Source organism: Thalia democratica, chromosome 3, assembly GCF_965202585.1.
Source record: "Thalia democratica chromosome 3, ktThaDemo2.hap1.1, whole genome shotgun sequence".
In the NCBI taxonomy this organism is placed as follows: Eukaryota; Metazoa; Chordata; class Thaliacea; order Salpida; family Salpidae; genus Thalia; species Thalia democratica.
The window spans coordinates 72,623,947-72,646,113 of NC_139167.1; the positions used below are offsets into that span (position 1 = coordinate 72,623,947).

Below are 22,167 nucleotides of genomic sequence, written 5' to 3' on the forward strand. Positions count from 1 at the left end.
CGTATGTTGTTTTTGCTTTTCTTTTGAAATCTTTTTCAATAAAATTACAAAAGTACAAATTGTTTGAACACTTAAACGATACACAAATAACACTCAAAAAATATTTTTTGAAATTCTAAAATTCATTTGAGTTATAAATAAGTGTTGTTTTAAATTTATCTCTTAACATTACTTTAAAGTTTTGATTTTTATTTTTAATTTTTTGAATTGTCTAAAATAAATCACTACATCAACTTTTATTTATCGTATCTAACAAAATGATCTTAACTGTGCTTTACTAGCTTTTAATGTATATAGTTAAGTGATCCACAATCTGTGTACGGTTTATTTTTTAATAACTTTATGTTAAAACTAACTAAAGTTTAAAAAACTGATGATTTTTAATTATTAGTAACTTACCATTTTTATAGAATAAAGCGACTTTTAACCTTATTTAACAGTATTTATAGTATAAATACTGACTTAAATACTTTAGCATTTGTATGTATAGTTTAACAAACTTTTATGCGCGGTGTAATTTTAAAACGTAGTAAAATGACATGACTAAACAACAATACAATGTTATAACGACTTCAATTCATAAAACTAATCCTATATTGTTTATCTATTTAGCGCACAAGTTTAGATGAAAGTTAGTCTTCAAATAGTATACAGTGGACTGACAAGTGGCCATTGACTATTTTTGCGACTAAACAGTTAAAGCAAGATTTATATATAATTGTTTAGAGCGGGGTTTCGTCTTTTAAAAACTGGGTTTATTTCTGTTCTGCTTAAAGTATACTAAAAGTTATGTAAGCTTATATGTAGCCAAAGTTTGCTTTTTTTAAGTTTAAAAAAGCCTCGAAAAATGCTTAAATTTTTGTCAAAATTAAGGTCTACATCTACTGTTAAAAAAAACCTTAAAAGCTTTTATACAAATACTTTTTTTAAGTTTTTTCATTTCTTTGGTTTAGTGTTAATTGAAAAAAGTCAAATTTCTTTGAATATTTAAATGTAAAAGTATATTATTTCTCATTTTAAATCTTCTATTCTCGTCGAAAATTCATTGATGATTTTCTGGCAATTTAGGGTATTCTTTAGGGTTAATTTTCTCTATTCGCCACCGTACAACCAACATAATTTTTTTTTTATGATTTAGTAAAAATGACAAGGATTCTATATACAAGTTTACAGACAAATCTATCATGTGGAATATAACTATTTTTTTAGATTTTTACAAGCGATATTTCTGTTAAAAAATTTGATATAATATCCTATCCCTGATTTTTCACTATGACAAAAAAGACCATTTTGTATGTTCTAGAAGGTTCTTAATGTGTATAAACTCAACTACTTTTGTTTACAGATCATTTAAGCTCCAAGAATGACGAGAATAGTTAGTATTGGTCAAAATATGGTAGCTTAGCATATGTTTTAGTTATTAAAATAGTTTTTTTATACTATTTTTGCTTACTGGTCTAGGAGGTGCCTTCTGTTGCCTTTGTAGTTATAGCAAGGAACAATGTAATACTTTAGATTATGTTAAAGCAGGATTTCCTGTTGATCGTTCTCTTTAACAAACAAAACAAATATGTGAAGAGAAATGGCACTTGCTTGAAAATCGAAAACCAAATGACTATAAGGTTAGACAGGGAGTAACTAAGCAACCAATTACAAATGAAGAGCACTTGACTTTACATCCGCTTCACAGTTACCTCAGAGTATTCGGATGGATCTATAAAATATGTTATCATGCTGTGGCTGGACATTTTAATTGGTCAGAATCGAAGTTTGAAAAAATATCTAAAAGTCAAGGTGTAAATAATTTAATTGAGTCAAAAAGAAAAATTCAGAAATGTGTAGAAGAAGAAATTAAAGTTGCTCTTGAAAAACCGGATCCCACAGGCCATGGTGGAACTTCTACAACAGGTAACGTAGTCAAAACTTTGCTAAACACCAATAATAGGACTCTGCTGACAAAGCACATTTCTGATGTTAGTTTAAAAGAAAACATTGACAAAATTATTTTGTATGTTTCTATTATTTTATGCCTCATAAATTCTAACAGAAAGATTAATGTAGAGAATTACTCAGTTTTATGTGAAAAAACAATGATGCTAGTCATGTCGGTTAAATGGATTCGCTTTACACCAACTGCGCATACTGTTCTTGAACTAATTAACCAAAACAACGGTAGAGGTTTGCTTAAATACACCGAAAGTGGATTGGAAGCTAACAAAAAGTTTCTAAGACAGTACAGAATGAACTTTATAAGGAAAACTTCTCAGTAAAAAAATTTAACAGATTGTTTAAATCGATTATGGGACAAGAGTGACTACGATGTTAACAACACTTTAGACAGACTGAATTGCACTTATTGTAAAGAAGTTGGACATACTGCGCGAAGTTGTTTGCAGCTAGATGAAAAAATTTCATCATGTAGTTCAGAATGGGAAACGTTGTTACATATGCTTTGTTCTACTGAATAGAGTGTTTTATTTATTTTAAAAACTTAATTTCAAACAAGTTTTAAAAACTTACTTTTTGACTTATATTTTCTAGTATATTTAAAGTACTTTTTTTACTCACAGGCTAAATTATTTTGTTTTTTGCACTGTTTTGCAACGATAAAAGTTTTTATTGTTCAAAATGTTTACGGTTATTTTTTTTTTGATAAACTAGTACAAATGTAACGTTATTAATAATACAAACTTTGATATACACAGAACAGCCTTAAATTAAAAATAAACTGTATTTAGAGTATAGTTTCATTCGGCTTGATATTGAAAATTCATTAATATTTAAACTAAAACGTGAGTAAATGTGACTCTTTTGAGGTAGCCAATTATTATTTTTTTAAGTTTATTTGTTTAAAGTTTTATTAGAAATTAAAATTTTAACTAATTTTTAAATAAAAACAAACATTGGTCATATTGTAACACTAATTGCAACTTTAAATTGTAATATACTGCTTTTTATGACAGTTTTATGTCAATAGCCGCTTGATCCCTGTTTTCAGCCCACTGTGTAGTAGTTATATCTAAAACTATAAGTAACTGTTGTTACACCGGTTATTGAGTCGTACACCACATACTAATAATTTTTTACGAGCTATTAGACTATTTTTTTATTATTTAAATATTTAAATTTTTAGTTTTAAAACAACCACTTAAACAAAATGCAAAAAAACAAAACGAATATTACTTAAACTTTTTGTATAAAAATGTACTTTAAAACTTCTTTAGTAAGATAAGAACTAAAAAAATAGATTTAATTTTAGATCAACTTTTGAAAGGAAATAAACAATACTTATAGCAACCATTTGAATACTTAAATGAAAGGTTAAAACATCTTTTAAGAAGGCAAAAATGTAATACGCTGAAATGTTTTTATGTTTAATTTTATGTGTATTTTGTGGTAAAAGTGTTATTATATTAACAATAACAAATTTCCTTTTGTTTTTAGATATACTTTTCTATATTTTAAATACTTGTTGAATACTCTATGAGTTTATGGCTATAACTTTCGTCGAAAACTTTTGAGCTTAATGTTGTCCTGCAGTAGTTTTACTAACATAAACATAAAAAAGTTTTTACATTTCTACTTGTTTTCTTTTAATGTTAAAACTGTGTTGGATTTTTTTTCTGATTAAAAAATTAATATCTTAAAAAACTTTTTAACGTACAAGTTTAATTTCAAAAGTATTAGTTATACTTACTTTTTTGCAAATACTGATATGATCATTATTATTTTTCTAATTGTTAAAAATAACAGTTTCTGTCAAAACTGTATAGGGACAACTGACAAGATTATAACTAAACTTCAAAGAGAAGGTTTCAAAAAATACCTAAAAGTTTTTGCAGTTTGGTGTACTTGATGTACTTCAAAACTGTATGTAGAAATTGTAGTTTTTGAAATTAGTGGCACAATATTGTATATATTAGCTGTAGGTAATTGTCATTTTCAGTGGCCTATTTCAACAACTTGTACTATCTACTTTGTAGTAAGTAACTAATATAAATTGAAACTTAATTTTTGTACAAATGTGATTTTTTATAAAACTTGATTAAATGATTAGTCACTTTTTGTTTGTTATAAACCATTTTAATAAAATTAATCAACATAGTAGACCTTTTAAAGCTGGCAGTCTTGTTATGAATATTAACAAAAAGTTTTCAGAATGGGCAATTTAATACTCATTGGTGAGAAATTAGAAATTAACGTGTCACATTATAAACAGACTTTTTGTTATGTGAGTAAACACTTTAAGTTTTAGTATTTTTCAAAATTTGTAACGAACTTTCATTATATGTTTATATTAGATCATCAACGTGAGATATGTACATTAAATTTGTTGTTTTAAGAAGCTGGTTTCGATGGAAGTTAGTAAAAAGTAACATAAATAACTTTTATCATATTTTGAACAAACTATGTGTTATAATAAACTAAAAAGTCCAAATAAATGTAAACTGAAATTATGCATACATTTATGGTTTTACGTTTTTTTTTTTTGATATATCATTAAAAATTTAATTTCAACGTCGAACTGATTGATAAAGAGATTGACACTAGTGTGTATTTTGATAAGACAAGTGTTAAGCATAATACAACAAACAAGTATATATCTTAGTTTTCAGCAATCACAACAAAATAGTAAATACCTTAATTACGGCTGTACAACAAGTCAATAAAACGTCAAGTAAACAACCAATAATAAGTGCAAATAAGTAGAATTAAGACATCATTTTGTTGTAGTAACATTCACAACATTCGAAAACTTTTATGCAAGGTTTAACCCATTCATTGCAGGTAAAAAAATATGAGGTAAAAAAAACGTGATTATGAGAGAACATAAGAGGTGATAACAAAAGAATTCGTTCCAACTATTTCCAGCATCTTTATAATTTATTTTTAATTTGTTTTAAGTTTATTACTGAAATTGCAGAGTTAATAACAACTACTTCAGTTTTATACTTACTCTGACACAATTTAAAGATTGCTAAGCATTTTTTGATGCACTTAAGTAAGTAACTGAATAAATAATTTTTATGAACAAAATTCAGCTTAAAGTTTGAAGTACTTTATTATACTTTTTATTAAAAAAACACAATGTTACAACTATAACGTTTAAAAACTACAACGTGCGGTGCAAACAATTGATTAGTTTTTAATATAGAAGTACTAAAAAATAACAAAGTTTTAATACTTACTTAATAAAATTCGGTAATGTGTTTTGCTTAAAATAACTCTAAAAAAACTATATAAAACTCAAATTAACTGAAAACTATAACATTGAAAAATTTTTTGTAAAGAAGAGTTATCAGTTTAATATAAATAGTTAAAATTACTTCATTTAAAAAACAAAAACGTTTTTTTTTCGTATTTCAGTTGAGTTTGTAAAGTATTTATAAAATTGTGTTGTTACCAAAAAAAAAGTTTTCAACAGCAATGCAAAAACAACATATGTTCAAAACATAATAAAAGAGCCAATTGAATTTTAAAAATTTCTAACAAAAAGATTAAAATGCTTTGATCTATATGAAAACCCATTGATATTTAGGATTATCGCTTTTTGTACATAGTTAAATACACAAATTAAACACAAAAAATATGACTTTAAAAAAAATGTTTTGTTGGACTTAAACTTAAAAGAGGCTCCTATAAAGCTTATACACAAAAGTAATAGAATAATTTAATATAATATTTAAAATATTCATTTAAACTTAACGTATTATTCTAACACTTATTGTTGTTGCTAACTTTAAACAACAATATAAAGCCTTAACATTTATTCATATCAAGTCAATTTACATTTATAAAAAAAAAATACTAAAACAAACTTCATTTTGAACTATTAAAAGTTAACCTGTTTCTATAGAGTAAATGAATATTAATGTACTATTTTGTATATACCTAAGTTTGTATTGATAAAAAAAAACACTTTTTATAAGACTTATAAAATACACAATAAATACAATAAGCAAAACTATTTAATTTATTTAAAACTTGTTTCCTTAGTTTGCTTTAAAAAAGTATTTATATTTTTACTATTTGTCATTACCAGAAACATTATGTCGATAGCATCTTTTAGTACAATGTTTAACTGATAAAGCATAAATATTAAAATGCTGAACTCAACATTTTAATAAAATTGTAATGAGTCAAGCTTTGTTAATATGTTATAAAAAACATTTTTTTATTTAGGACTTGCAAACAGTATATGTTATTAATTATTCTAAATAAATTGCTTTTCATAATACTTTTATTTAAACACAAACTTGTTTAAAAAAATGACACTAAATATTTATCAAGCAAAAATCCATTTAGTGAACACCTTGGCAATAAGTTTATTTTGAAACTATTGTGAAACTAATCTTGCTTTTAAATGTTTTGTAAAAAGTTGTAGATAATTATTACGCAATAAAACTTTGCATTTTTTAAAACGTAGAATCTCAAAAAAATGTCTGTGTACCAATAAAACTCTCCTTGAAGTAGTTAGTTATACATTTAAATCATCTAAGAGCATTCAAAACTAACTTTCTATTAGTTTAAATAAAAATTCTGTTAGTTAAGTTCAAGTAAATCGAAAAATTGAACAGCAAAGACGAAAGAAAGGATACAAGCAGACATAATGGTCAAGGCTAAACCTGAATACATGCAGTAATTAGCATATAACGATAGTTAATCTGTTGACCAATAATGTTTGTTGCTGATAGAAATATGCTATTAAACATCCTTAACAAGTTAATACGCTCACGTTTTATGTTCTAAAAATAGTGTATTTTAATAAACCAAGTTTATGTTCAACCGGAAGAAGGATGTTGGTTGTTGGATTATCTGTTTATTAATCTCAGTTAAGTTAGATGAAAAGTATTTTTGGAGTTTAATTTCAATGTATGCCAGTTATAACAAATTGACAATTTAAAATCGAATTTTATACTGTATTTAACTAAATAAATAACTAAACCGTTCAAATATTGACTAAATAAGTTTTAATTAATTTATAAATAAATAAAAAATTAAGTATAGCGGGGTCGCAATGTTTTTATAACTCTTATGTTTAAAATAACATGGTCATTAACAACTTTTACTCAACTTACTATACTTATCAGATAAAAAATATTTCATGAAAATTTATAAACTGTTATCTAGTTTTAAGCTGAATCTTTTAAAAAAATTGTCGAAAGTTATAACCGAACAGCTCTGTTGCCATAAAACTTAGTAATGGATTTGAAAACTTAGTAATCCTTTATAATAAGTGATTGGCGAATACAAAGTTGACTATAGTAGTTTAGAAATATTTAACTAAATTTACAAGGGTATGAGAAATTTACAAGAAATGCATAAAATGTACTTAGTATCTACTTGATACGACAATTAAAATAAAACTTTTTATTAATTTTTTTTTTCTACCAGTTTTTAATATAAAAGTATTTTAATTTAGGTAAAGTATTATACTAGACAACAAAATTAAAAAAAAAAGCAAAAAAAAACGTTAATTTATATTTGAATTTAAATATAGGTTTGAACTAAAACATAGCTGTTCAAAATTATTTGTTGCAAATTTCGTAGAATAAACAATTTCAGGCTAAAAAGTCAACTAAAATAAAACTACTTAACATTTTTTATTTAGTATATAACATTCTGTACAATGACTTAAAAAACACGCTTAAAATAATGACATTTATTTAATTATTCTGTAACATTACACCTACAACCATTTTCTATTGTTCATCAGTCAACCTTGTCCCAATAGTATAGTTGCCGTGACAAATAATTAGACGGTCGATAAAAAACGTTTTGTTACATTCACGGGTCAGACAAGGGTGTGACATGACGTCATAAATATTTAAATGATTGAACTGTCGTATAACTAAACTTAGTATTTAAACTGTAATTTTACAATGTCTTTGGTTGGTTAAAAATTACAATTTTTGTGTGGTTTATTAATATAAAAACAGACATCATTTTAATTTAAGTTTAAAAAGAGTATTAATTATTGCATAAAACTATTTTTAAGATGTAAATATACGGTTCAAAGGTTATTTAAAGTAAAGAAAAAAAATGCTAACATTAAAACTTTACAAAACAAACTTTTTAGTTATCAATAACTACTAAAAACCAAAAATTTTAATCTGTAACTTTGTTTTCATTATCACGTAATGTATTTTAAAACACACGTAATTTTAATTTTATTTCTAATAATGTAAAAAATATGAGGTTGCTAAACTTTGGACTTGCTTAATATAGCTATTGTGAAATTTAATGACTAATTTTCAATAGAAAAATTGAAATTAATGTTGTCGTGAATAAATAACTATTTTAGTAATAATCACAAGCATAATGAAAAAAAATTTTAGCGAACAAAAATTTCAAAACATACTACAACACTATCTTCAACTAAATAACATATTGTAGAAAACCTACGTTTTAGTTTTAAGTTTTGTTAAGATTTAAAGTTTTGAATAAATTATTTATTAATATTTTCAACATACAAAAACAAAACTCCTAAATATTTTTTTGGTCAGTATGTACTTTTAAACTAAAATGAAAGCATATTTAAATAAAAAGTTCAATATTACTGTAATTGTCACATTTTTACTTATCTTGACAAAAATTTCATTTTCCAGCTGTTAAGAAAACATGTGTTTACATATAAAATTACAATATTTTTTTACAATAGCATGTATTTAAATTTGTTGATAGTTTTTCCAGTTTTACAAAATGATAAGTGATCAATTCAACTTTTACTTATTGTGTCATAAAACAGAAATATATTGTTAAAAATTTTGTTTTATTTCATATTCAATTACTATTAGTATATCTTAGTTTTTGATGCTTTAAAGTATATTAAAAGTAAAATGGATACCTACTTTGCACCAAAATGAAAATATCATTAAAATTCTACGTCTTTTAAAAATTAATACGCAAAAGCTCTATGTTATTTAGAATCGTTTGCTAAATTTAAATATAAGTATGAGCTTAAAATTAATTTTTATTAATATATTCAAGATAATCAAACTATAATAGTCAAAATGTTTTAAGTGCCTTACTACTTAAAGTTTTATTTACGACTGAAGCATTAGTTCTAATAAAAATTATTTTTCACAGCGTCGTTTACTTAACTGTTTTAATTACAAACACAATTATTTTAGTTCAAGGTATTTTTATTTTTTATTAAGCAGTTAGTTCATACTTAAACAATATTCCAAAGACAGGTAATCGAAGATTTTTTTTTAGCTAAATAAATTGAGCATAGTTTGTTTGCTTAAAGATTGAATATGACTTTGCCTATGAAAGTGTGATAAACTAGTTGTTTGTAATGGATTATCTTTCAAACAGTATTTGCAAACACATCAGCGACTACAAAGTTTACTGAGTTAATTTATCACGACTAACCAGTTTTGATAGTTTTAAAATCATAATACGAGTTTTGTTATTACTTGCCCACTGCAAGTTCTAACGAATAGTAGTAAAAACATGAAAAACGCATTTTTGATGTCATTTTTTTGTTTATTGATATTACATGCACCCATTAATAAAAAACTAAACCCTTAAAACAACTTACTTAACCTACGCAAAAATTAAATATCACTACTTTTATGTATTTAAAAAAAATCTCAACAGAATCGTTCAATAACAATAGTTTGTTTTATAAAATAAATAAAACATTTAAAGCATAAGTTTTGTTAGTTTATTTGAAGTTTTATCGTTTCAAACAAGACAAACACATTCTAAACAACAACAAAAAGTCACACTATAGTCATTGAATTAAAACAAAAATAAAAACAGGTTTTAAAAAACTTCAATAGAAATGTGATAAACATACTTGAGAAAAAATGTAATCACACTTTTAATACCCATAATTTAATTTACTAAACTTATTTGCACTCGGAAACTTTATAAAATAGTTTTATTTTAGTTTGAAATAATTTCAACAACATCATTAATGTAGGTTTGATGTATTTGCATACAACTATAAATAATTTAAATTTAAACTTCAATGGTTTAGCAAATAAATAACACAACAGACTTCAAAGGTATTAAGATTAATCTATTTGGACTTACATAGATAGAATAAATAAAGCCCAAATCAATTTCATATAGTAAAACCAAATATTGTAATATTTACAATTTAAAACTGTAACCAATTTAAACGTGTAATCTAAGAAAACTAAAAAAAAAAATATATATATTTATATACAAAAGTTTCTTTGTACTGGTGGCATATTTAAAAGTTATTTGCGTTTATTTGCCTTAGAAAAGTATTTTCAATTTTACTTAACAGCAATTAAGGTTCTGTATAAACCTTACAAAAGGCTTTCGAAAATATAATTACCAGTAATAATAAATTGCGAACGTTTTGAAAGCATTATTCAAACTTAAGTTAGTCAAAAATTTAGCTTTAGTTTTAGTAATAATTTAAACAGAAGTAAAAATGTTTAGTGTTTTACTAGAACTAGTTTTATTTTTTTTAGATTGACTTTAGAAAGGTTTAAGTTTTTGTACTGTCTAACACCAGTATTGACAATTTATATAAAATATATTTCAACATCTTACATATATTTTTTTTTAAATACTAAAAACGTTATTAAATAAATTTTTTAGTCATAAAGCTTTTAAAAAAAAATACTAGTGTTTTAACTAGTTTAATTCTTTTTTTTTACTTATGTCTAAATAAAATAACAAATGCATTTATTGTCTTTTAAAATTCGTATTTGAAAGATAATAAATACTTTGAAATGTTTCAAAACAAAAATTTGTTGCTTTTTTTTTTAAATAATAAATTGGAACAGTTTCAATCATGTAAAATCATACAAGTCTGCTTTACAACCTATGTAAACATACTTAAAAACGGTAGTATCAAAAATTTAAATTGTGTTCTTTTGTAAAAACATGTTTTGTTGACAAATGCATCATTAAACTTTTGTCAATAAGTACTATATAGTGATTAGTACTTGTAATAAATTCTATTTGATTTAAAATGTTTTCGTCGTAAAATAGATTGTTTTTTTCAAGTTAAACCAGTAACATACCAAGAAAAGTTTATAGTTGTTTTACTATAATAAGTCTTAAAAAAATAACAAAATTCAAGATTTAAAGCTTTCAGTTTAAATTAAGGTAATTTACAACAAAATACAAAACTGATCTATTTATTTAATTTTTTTACTAATTATTTTTAAAGTTATGTAAACCAAACTTGAAATATTTTTTCGTTTTAAAATAAACAAAAACAAAATATTGAGTGCAGGTAAACAAAAAAAAAATTTTATACATAAGTTTGATACTAATTATTCCTTATATGACATTAATTAGAAATTTTTTATTTTTTAAATATGTAATTGACTTCTTGACAAACCTTGTTACATTTTGAATAAACTTTAAACTGCAACAAATTTAAAAATCATAAATTATCAATTTTATTTTAACCTGTCTTCACAAGCTGTTTAAAATTTTCTTATTCTTATGTCTTATTTTAAACGGAAGTCAACAATATCAATATCAAAAGAGTAGAAAAAATGACAATTAGTTTTTGCAATTAACCTGTATTAAACTATCTACCATAATTTATTGTTGTTCATTGTTCAAACGTAGCAATATCTAGTTAATTGTGACAACAAAATATATGGTCACCTTGAAACTTATTTGCTGTTTATTAAAGTCAAATGATGAAGCAACAAAATTTATATTTATTTATATGTTAAGTATATTGAATCAAAAACATTAATAATGCTTTAATGTTGCATTTTCTTCTTGCAAAAAAAAAAAAGAGAGGCAAATTATCCATAGAAATTCGTTTTATCGAATTTGTAAAAGCATTTAAAGGCGTTTTTATGTCAACTTGTTTGTGAACTCATCGTTTTTGACAAAAGAAAAATACATTTCTAATATTCAATGGTTTTCAAAGTAATAATACTTCGATATAATTTTCAAAATGCGTTTTAAAACTCATACAAACGTCTTACAAAAGCATTTGTTGAAGTTTGTATACGTCATTCAACTTTGACGTGTTTATCAAAAATTTATTGTTGTCGCAAACTATAACAGCAGAAAACATTAAAGTTAGTTTGTTAGCTTTAGTTTTTTTTGCTGTGTATTTTTCAAAAGCTTGTTTTAACTTATTTAAAAGTCAATTCTATCGACTTAAGACTTTTTCAAGTTTAAAAAGAGCATATATTTAAAAAAATAATCTTAGTTTAGATAGTTTAGATAACAACTGCAATCATTTTTTATTACTAACTATTCATCCTTGACAACAAAACTATTGCCATGACAACAAATTACATGGTTAATTTAAAACCCTAATGTTATATTTTGTAAGGTCAATTTAGGGTGTGTAATTGTAACACGACGTCACAAATACTCAAATAATTTATATTTGTGTATCAGTTTACAAAACTATAAACATAAATTATGATATATTTAGTTACAGCGTTAGCTGGTAGCACAATATTTTAGTTTTTTTTTTTTTTGAGGTTTGTATGTTTTATCTAAACATTATCTTTAAACATCAGTTTAAATAAATAGCCTACCATTAAAAAATTTTGTGTCTAAAAAGTGTTAGTGTTTTATAATATAAGAAAAATACTTAAAAAAATTTTAGGTTTAACTAATAGTAAAAAAAGTAATATAATTGCAAAAAAGCATAATTTTTAGCTATTTAAATCTGTTTTACTGGAGTCCCAAAACAATAATGTACATTTTAATGTAATAAATAAAGTATATATATTTTTTTATAGGTTTTACAAGAATTCATACCATTTGAAAAGTATAATACCTTCAACTTTATCTTATAAAAACAAGTATTGCAAAAAAGATTGAGTATCTCAAACTATTGTTTAAAAAAAATAATATTATATTTATCTGGTACACATAATAAACAAGCTTGAAAGGTTAACACAGTTCTGTTTGATTTGAGTTTGTATTTTTTGTTCGAATAACACCTATCAAGAGATAAAAGTAAACTCAAATAAACATTGCTGTCACTCAACTCTTTTTACTTACCGCTTTTTTAACTGTTTTTCTCAGACAATTGATAAGAGAAGTAAAAAATAAATAACTAATTTTAAATACAGTTTAGAAATTAAGACCTTTCACTTGAAATTTATCATTAAAAATGAATTAATTAGTAAAAATGTATTTACTTATAAATTACCGATTTCATTTATTTTGTTTTAACTACAGTAAATAGATACTAAATATAAAATTAATGTAAGTTATACCTATTATAAAAAACAGAGTTACATATAAACAATTAACTTAAGATAAGTTGGCTTTCAAGTGTATAGATATAAAATACAACATCTGTAGAATCAATACTAGTCAGATATTTACTAGTGCTAAAAACCTACTAAATATTGATAGAATTTAATAGTAAACTACTAAACTAAATAAATAAGAAGACTTTAAAAAATGCTAGATTTTTTTTTAGTTTTTCAATATAATAGTAAACATAATAATAAGGTTTTGAAGTTATATTTATTTAAAGTATAAAATATTAGGTAAAAAGAAAATAGAAATGTTTAATATGATTATACATAAAAAAAAAAAAATAGAAACAGAAAAAATATTGTTAAATTTTACTCCTTATATTTGATATATTCGATATCAGATGTTCCTGTTGTCAAAACTTTTTTATTGTAGCGTAGTACCATAAAAAATTCTTTAATTAAGAAAAAATTATGTTTTTGTATTTTGTTTTGCCTGTTTTTCTAATTACAAACAAAAACTTAACTTTAAAATAAATATTTAGTTACACCTTAGACATCAAACAAAAAATATTTGTTTTAAATGTTTACACTTTTGTTTATTAACCTTCGAATTTTGGGAGAGTCATAAAGTTTTCACACATAAGTTTGTTTGTTTAAGATAGAACGCAAAATTCTATAAAAACAATTTTGATGACCTATATTTGTGCTTAGTTTATAGAAATTTATTTTCTGCTAAGTAAATAAAAACGAAAATATTATTTTAACCAATTGTACAGATGTTAGAGTCAAAGAGAAATAACAGTTAAGTCTGTATTTTGTATAGAGGTTAAATGGATACTTAATGGACCTTATCATTTTTATTACTTTTCACAACATAAATCAATGACTTATGGTTAGTAATTAAGTGATAAAAAATTTGCTAAATTTTTAAACCATTAATTATTACAGTTAGAGCGAAAATAAAGGAACAGTAACATTTACTTACTGCAAGTTATTATGTGTCAATAACATAAATAACGCCTTATTTAGATTCTTAACACTATAATAGACTATATTTATCAGCTCATAAAATAAAATTATATTTCATTAAAAGAAATATCTTTTGGTCACTATTTTTTACAAATCCAAAGTTTCTTAATTTAAAAGCTTATATAATTGGTTAAAAGCCGAAAGCAAATGTAAACTAAATTAATTTTAAACTGAATTTATTTTTTTAGTTCTACGTAAAATATAAGAAAATATCAAAAACTTGAAACCTAATCAAACATTAAGTATTAATTAAAAACTGTAAAATTTTAATATATTTTTTGAACAGTTTTTCGCACGCTCATGTTTAAATTAGAAACTTGTTTTTAAAATAGTCACGAAATAGAAATGCTATATTTTCAGATCAAAAATAAATTTAGCACGTAGTTGAGTTTAATATTGGCAACATTTAATAGAAAATTAAACACAATATATGTGACAATTGACATTGTGACAATCGAACAACTTATGTTCAAATTGGAGCAATATACATTTACTTAATGTGAATAAGTCTATATAAGAAGTTTGGAATTGACCATTTCAAGCACAAACAGCTGTTTTTATTTGTCGTAAAATATAGTCTTGTTATCATTTGTTCGTACACTTAAAAAGCAGTAAGAGTGTTGTTGGAGAATAAAGTTGTCCTTAAACTTTGAAATCTATTTTGAACAATAGTTTACTTAAGTAGTTGCACAAAAATAAAACTTTTAAGATAAAAGTCTTTTCAACTAAAATTGAATATTTAAAGTTAAAAAAAACTTCAATAAAACTTAAATTTGAGAACAAACAATAAGATCTTAGCAAATATTTGCAGATAGTTTTATACAAAAAGCGCATTTATAGCAAACAGTTATTTAATGTATAGATTAATAATTTGTTAAAAATTCTTTATTATTTAATAAATACAAAATAAAACCTTTTATTTAAGTACATTTTAACTTTTTCCTAAAGCATTTTGTATGAAATTTTAACTCTAACTCGCTATGTAAGAAACACTAAAAATTATTTTTTTTTCTATCATTGTTAAAACCTGTAAAACGACGATATATAGTTTTTTTATATAAAAAAGTATCCAATGAACAACAAGCAAACTTAAAGTTAGATTTAATTCTTTATCAAAAATCGTTTTACCATCGCATGTCATTTTAACTACTAATTTAGTGCTAATTTAGTTTAGAGCAACTGTTAAATGATTTTAAATAAAACTATTTTGTACTTTCAGCATTACTACTAATTAAAATCAAATAAGTTTAAATTCAAGTTGTACTTACCTGAAAGTACTAGTGTTAAAAAAGCAGCCTTCACGTTTTAAATATTTTTATAGAATTTAGTTGCACAAATGATTTTGTTACAGTGATTACAACTTCTATTTTTTAGTATTTAAAATATTTTTATTAAAACCAAAACTTAACGATTTTTAATATTTAAATTTTGATGTATTCAGTTTTTATAAAAACGAGCTTTAAGAAATAAAACTTAGTTATTTTTTGTTTTGTTATAAAGAAACTTTTTTGATCCTTATTTGTCACCGTAAATGGATATTTTCTGACTTATTTTTATTTGTTAACACTTGCTGCTCATAAAATTAACTTAATTGATATTTTTTGCAGAAAAAAGTAATTTTTTCCATTTGCACTCTAAAATTTTTCATATAAAGTTTTAACTTATTTTTTATTTCTAATGTCTTTTTTTAAAACACAGATTTTACATAAACTTAAGCTTATAATATATAAACTTGTTAACAAATGATTTTTTAATAACTTTCTTAAAGTGAAGTTTTATTCAAATTAATTAATGTAATTGGAATTGTTATAAGTAAATGTAAACAATGTTTGTAATGAATTAATATAGGTTTTAGTTTTTAAGTAAAGAACTGTAATTGAAGTTATTCAAACACATTTATCGATTATTATTACAAAATGAAAAAAAAAACTAACACAGTTAGTTTTTAAAAAACATTTTATTCTAAGTATTAAGTTTAAAACTAAACTGGTTTAGACTTTTTAAATTCATGTTAGCAATATTTTGACATGACATTTATTTTTTTTCACACAGTTTAATTTTAAACAAGTATTGTGGTATAATATAAATTTATGATGCTAACATTGTAAAAATGAACATTTTACCATTTTTACAGCTTTTTTTAGTGTAATTTTCACACAAAAAAAAATTGTCATATGATTACTTTTAAGTAACAACTTGTAGCCAATTAAAACAAAAACAACACAACAGCTAAGTAAGTTGATAAAATTTAGATAAGCAGTTTGTGAAGATAGATACAATGTAAGTTTAACAAAGTTTTTCAACATCATAAAAAATAGTAATTTATACGTTTAAAAACAAAATAAAAAAAAAATCTTACGTTTATAGTTATAACTATTAATCTTGTATTTATACTTTTTAAACTCTGTGTTAAACGAAACTTTTGTATATAATACGTTTTACTTTACGATTTATTTATTTAAATTTCCATTTACATCTTTTGAAAACGTTAAAAGTCATAAAATTAAACTTGAACATTTTCAATAAATTACTTAAATTCGGGCTTTATACTGCTAACAATAAAAATTTTAACGTACAAAATTTATTTATAACTTACCTGTAACAGTACAACAATATTTAATGTTTCAAATTAATACACATTGTTTATTGAACATGAGCTGAGTTTTAAATCAAAACTTTAAGAGTCCTAAGATTCTGATTATACAAAACAGAATTCATTTACTTTTGTATATTTATATTGCTATATCTAATTTGTCGAATTTTTTTTCTAGTAGTTATACAAGTATATAACTAATAAAAACGTTCATATGTTTCAACTTGTTTTCCCACGGTTGTAAAATTGAACTTTAAATTATTTTGTTTTTTTTTTACTTCGTTAGATTAGGTGTTTTTAAATATTTTCAAAGTCAGTAATTTTTTATAAATTTTAATTTGTACGTAATTGAAAGTGAGTTCTTAAATGATCATTATAGTTTTTATTTTTCAGCTTTTAAAAGTAACAGCTTCTGTCGCAATTTCGTAGTGACAACTGACAAGGTAATAGCTGAACTTGAAAGGAAAAAAGATCTAAATGTTTTATATATTTCATAATTCGAAGTCCTTGAAATACTTAAAAATTACACACGAGAATTACAGTTTTCAAAATTAGTAGCACACATTTGAAAGTTTTGTTACAAAGCATATAATAGTGTATACAAAAAATGAATTCAAACTCATTTTTTTCTACAAGGTAAAGTTCTCACTTCACTACTCAAAATGTCTGGTCATTCTTTTAAACAATCATAAGCCATTTAATTAGAAAAAAGGAGATAAAACGTTGACAGTCTTGTTGTTAATAAAAACAAAAAAAGATTATAAAATAAGTTTGTTGATCTATATCAGTAAAAAGCTTATAATTAACGTGCTGTTTTATGACCAATCATTTTATCATATATTATGTAAGTAAATGCAAAAGTTTGTGTTACTTTGTAACAACACTTGTAATGAATATTGATAATATGTTTGTATTAGACCATCAACGTAAATATTTTCAGTAAATATGTTATTTCAACAATTTATTTTTGATATGAATTGGTTAAAGTATTACAATAACACTTTTATTATTGAATGTGCCAATTTTGAGATGAAATAAACTGATGGTTTAAAATTATCTTGAACTAACTTTAAGCACAGACTTAATAACAAAATTAATTTTAAAATGAAAAAAAAATGATCGGAACAGTTTTCATTTAAGGTCTTAACCACACTTTCCTTTTAAGAAATTTTAACACTTGATCGTAAATAGAAGATAAATATAAACTTTTAATAAATCATCAAATGTAATAACGGCTAAATCTGTAATATTTTTAAACTTCTTAATATTGTAAAAATTTTAAAATACTTTTTTTACAACTAATGTTTAATCTTAGCCAATGTCGAAAATTCATCAAACTCTAACAACATATAAAATAAAAAATCATAAAATTTTGTTTTTTAATAGCTTTTAGTACTAAAAACATTATACAGCCTAACTAAACATTTTTTTAAGGTAAAAAGTTGTTGTATAAAGAAAGTTAAACTTTTAAAAAAAATATTAATAAAATAGAACTTTTGAAGTATTTACATATTTATAGTTTTAAAATTATTTATAAAGATGTTTAAACTAATATGTTTTAGTTGAACAAACTAAGAGTACTTAAAACATATTACTTTATTTTTCAGCTTCCGAACAATCAATAAAATGTCAAGTAAGGCTTAAAAGTAAAGCTTGGAGAACTAAAATTAAGACAAATATATAAGTAAAGTTTAATATAAATAATGAGAGCATAAATAAGACCAGCAAAATCATATTTTTGTTGTGGTAACAGTCACAACATACTAAAGCTTTTATGCAATTTTGAACACATTGATTGCCGGTAAAACGAGAGAACGAAGCACATGATTTTGAGAGAATGTGTAAGTACGTTTTTACTGAACAAATTTCGAGTTGGTTGCAACAAAGCTTCTTTTTCTAAAACTTATTTATAAAATTATTTGTTGAATTATCATTTCTGGGACATTTCGGTATAGTTTGTAAATGAATGGCTAAGACACTTATGATGACAAATTAAAACTTATTAACTTTAATTTAAACATTAAACTCCATGTGTGATTAAAAAATGTTATAAAAAGTATGTTGTTTAAATGTTATTTCTACAAACAATTAAAAGAATATTTTTCCTAAGATATTTGATAACGCAATTTGTAAATGCATTGCTAACACAGTCATGGTGACAAGTTAAAACCAATTAACTTTAATTTAGATATTAAATTTTATGTGTGCTGAAAAAAAGTTTAAACAAGTATGTTATTTTTAAGTTATTTCTGCAAACAATTAATAAAATACTTTTCCTAAGATAATAAATCTAGTAAAACTTTTTGCATTGATTATTAAACGAAATATATAATTATAGTTCGTTACAAATTTCTTCTAAATTGAATTAATTACAGTATTTACTTACATAGTGCATTATAAATAGTCTTGATATAAACTAAATTATTATTTTAAACTTTTCACAGATATGCATTAAAAAAGTTAGAAAATAATTTATCTGAACCATGTTTTTTCTGTTATTATTCAAAGCAAAAACATTAAAATTTGAAAGCTTGTTTGTATTAGAATATTTTTATTTTAATGACAATGAAAAAATTTGCAAAAAGTTAAAGCGTTTCTATGAGGATTTTACAGAATACTATAATTAAATTATAGTTTTACTATTTTATAAGTCATTTTAAGCTTATGAATAAAGAAAACCTTGTCATTAAAATTCCTTTTTTTGTTAACTGAGATACCAAGTTTAGCAAAATCTAAAGCTTTAACTTAGTATTGAAGAAATTCAAGTATAATAAATCATAAATTAAAAAAAATATTAAATATTTTTAAAACTTTTCTTTGAAGTTAGGCTATTATCTTGTCAAATGTCTTTTAGAAATTGGGACAGAAACTATCAAATTTCGCAATATTAAAACACAAATTTTTATAAATTTTTATGTTAACTATTTAATGTAAATTATTAGTTATTTTTAGATTATTTTATGTTTTATGCTCGTTCAAAATTTTTGATGTGCTTATTTTAATAAAGGGTAAACTTTTAGTTATTTTTAGTTATTTTACTTTTTTTATTTGTAAAACTAAACAAGCATTATAGAAAAATAGCTTATGGTTAACTTATAAGCTAATGAAAATTTATTCTAAAATTTACAATTTAAAGAAATTTTGTCTTTAACACTTAATGTTGTAACACTCAAAACTAAAAAAAAATTATCAAATAATTTTATTTACAAATCGCTGCAAAACTTTAAAAAAAGAAAAAAAAAAATGATTTGAAATATAATAAAACAAGTTTTCATAAAACTGGTAAATCTATCAAAAATAACAGTTTTAAGTTCAATTTTACTACCGTGAGAAACCAAGTATATAAAAAGGAACATTTTTATTAGATGTGTACTTGTAAAACTACCAGCACATAACATAGACTTGAAAATTCACTGTAACTAAAGTAAAGTATTGTTATAAGGTTAATGGTTTATAATGTTTTAAATATATAGGTGGTGTCATTACCATTGAGATTCAAAAGTAGAAACATCTTCTTTATAAGATAGAAACCGTTTTACTAAAGATTGAATCACAAATTTTTATTAGCATATGACATGTCAACCAAGAGAAAGTTTAGTTTCGGAAAACTTGATTTCAAAGTTGATATATAAATTTTTCTTTTACATACATTTAGAAAAACTAATTAAAAACAAGTTTTTACTATACATACAACTGACTGTATTTTTATAGTTAAAAGTCTTATAAAAGACTTAAAGGTTAACTGCAACTAAATTAATATTTTAAGTTACGTTGTTTTAAAATTTAAGTACTACACAATCAATTTTAACTAAAAGTCTATAAATTACTACAGAATGAAAACGTTTTCTTTTAAGTTTTAAGTATTATATATCTATAAAAAAACTTTTCATATGTTAAAAGAATGTTAATGGATATAACCAAATGTTATTAACGTAATCATATTTTTTAACAGAAGCCGTCTTATATTAATTTTATTAGATTTTTTTTCGTCTTAGTCTTTTGTATTTGATTAGACTTTAGGTAGTTTCTTAAAAGTATTATTTTATATTTGTTTTACGTTCAAAATAGGAACTGTGTGTAAAAGTAGTACAAGCAAAAAGCTTTAAGTGTAGTCAACTGTTATTTCTTATAAGAGTTTAAGTTTTTTCAACACGATCAAGAAATCAACAATTAAAAATTTGGACAAGCACTCTATAGTATAAAATTAAGGTTAATAACAGGAATAGTTAGTAACATAATTTTTAAGGATAATTAACTACATTATATGTCAAAAAATATACAGTGGGAAACAAAACTACTACTTTCTGGTTAGTTTGACAAAGTTAAACAAGTTTCTTTTTTAAATTATAGTTAAACATAACTTGAATTATTAGTAACCGGTCTTTATTTGCATAACTCATCGATAATCACTATTGTATAAGTTTATTCAACTTCTTCTAAAAAAAATAATAGTTATCATACAAAGTGCTTACTTTTACTTTTTAAAGGACTAAAAACATAGTTGGTTTATTTCTAGATCTCTTTTAAATTATTTTATTGTTTTAATAAAATCATTACACATTTGTTAGTATTTTAAGCTCAACTTTATCTGGAGTTTGTGATTAACAGTCAGAGGAAAAAATATTATAAAACACTTAAGAAAGAAGTAAACATTGTTGTTTTGTTTCCAAATAGAATAAATAAACGTCAAAGTTTTCAGCGCTAATAAACAAACTTCGGTAAAATTAAATTTATTACCCAGACATATATAAACATAATGAGTTTGCTTTAAAAACTAGAACGTATAGTAAAACGTGAATAAAAAAAGTTAGTAATTTTGATAAAAGAGAAGACAAGTGTAGAAAAAGTATTTCTAACATCAATTGTTTTCGACAGACAAATTTATTTCAAGTTTTAAGCATTGAGTGTGCTAGCATTAAATTCAAAACGTTTGATTTAATGAACTTATATAAAATTGTTATAACTTTTATTGACAAATTTTGATGTTAAATAAAAATTTAAATCTGGTAATAAAAATATTTTAGATTTAAATCGAAAATTATTATGTTTAAACTTTTAAAGATTTTATATCTACTTTAAGGGTCTAAATTTTTATAAAATACTTAAAGCAGTCATATGAAGTGAAAACATTTAGTTTATTATAATTAATTACTTAGCAAGAAGTCGAAAAAAGACACTGTTTAATTAATTTGAGTTAAATTTTTATTTTTAAACCGTAAAAATTTTGTAAGAGCTTGATTATGAAATAAGCTAAGTATTTTGTTTTTATTTTAAATTATTTAGGTTTGTTATAATTTATTCAGGTTTTTGTTTTTAAAATTTTATAACGTTGTAAATCGTATTTTGAAATTATAT

The 22,167-nt window shown here is 23.1% G+C and overlaps 1 protein-coding gene across 1 annotated transcript in view; it reads left to right on the top strand.

The window, feature by feature from the left end:
* Positions 1-1,518: 1,518 nt before the first annotated feature.
* Positions 1,519-22,167, top strand: part of LOC145832524 (uncharacterized) — a 63,198-nt gene continuing 42,549 nt past the window's right edge. Inside the window, exons 1-3 of the mRNA XM_082939838.1 lie at positions 1,519-1,622; positions 1,823-1,908; positions 2,284-2,385. Coding sequence (XP_082795964.1) covers positions 1,519-1,622; positions 1,823-1,908; positions 2,284-2,385 — 292 coding nt within the window. The remainder of the gene's footprint in view (positions 1,623-1,822; positions 1,909-2,283; positions 2,386-22,167) is intronic.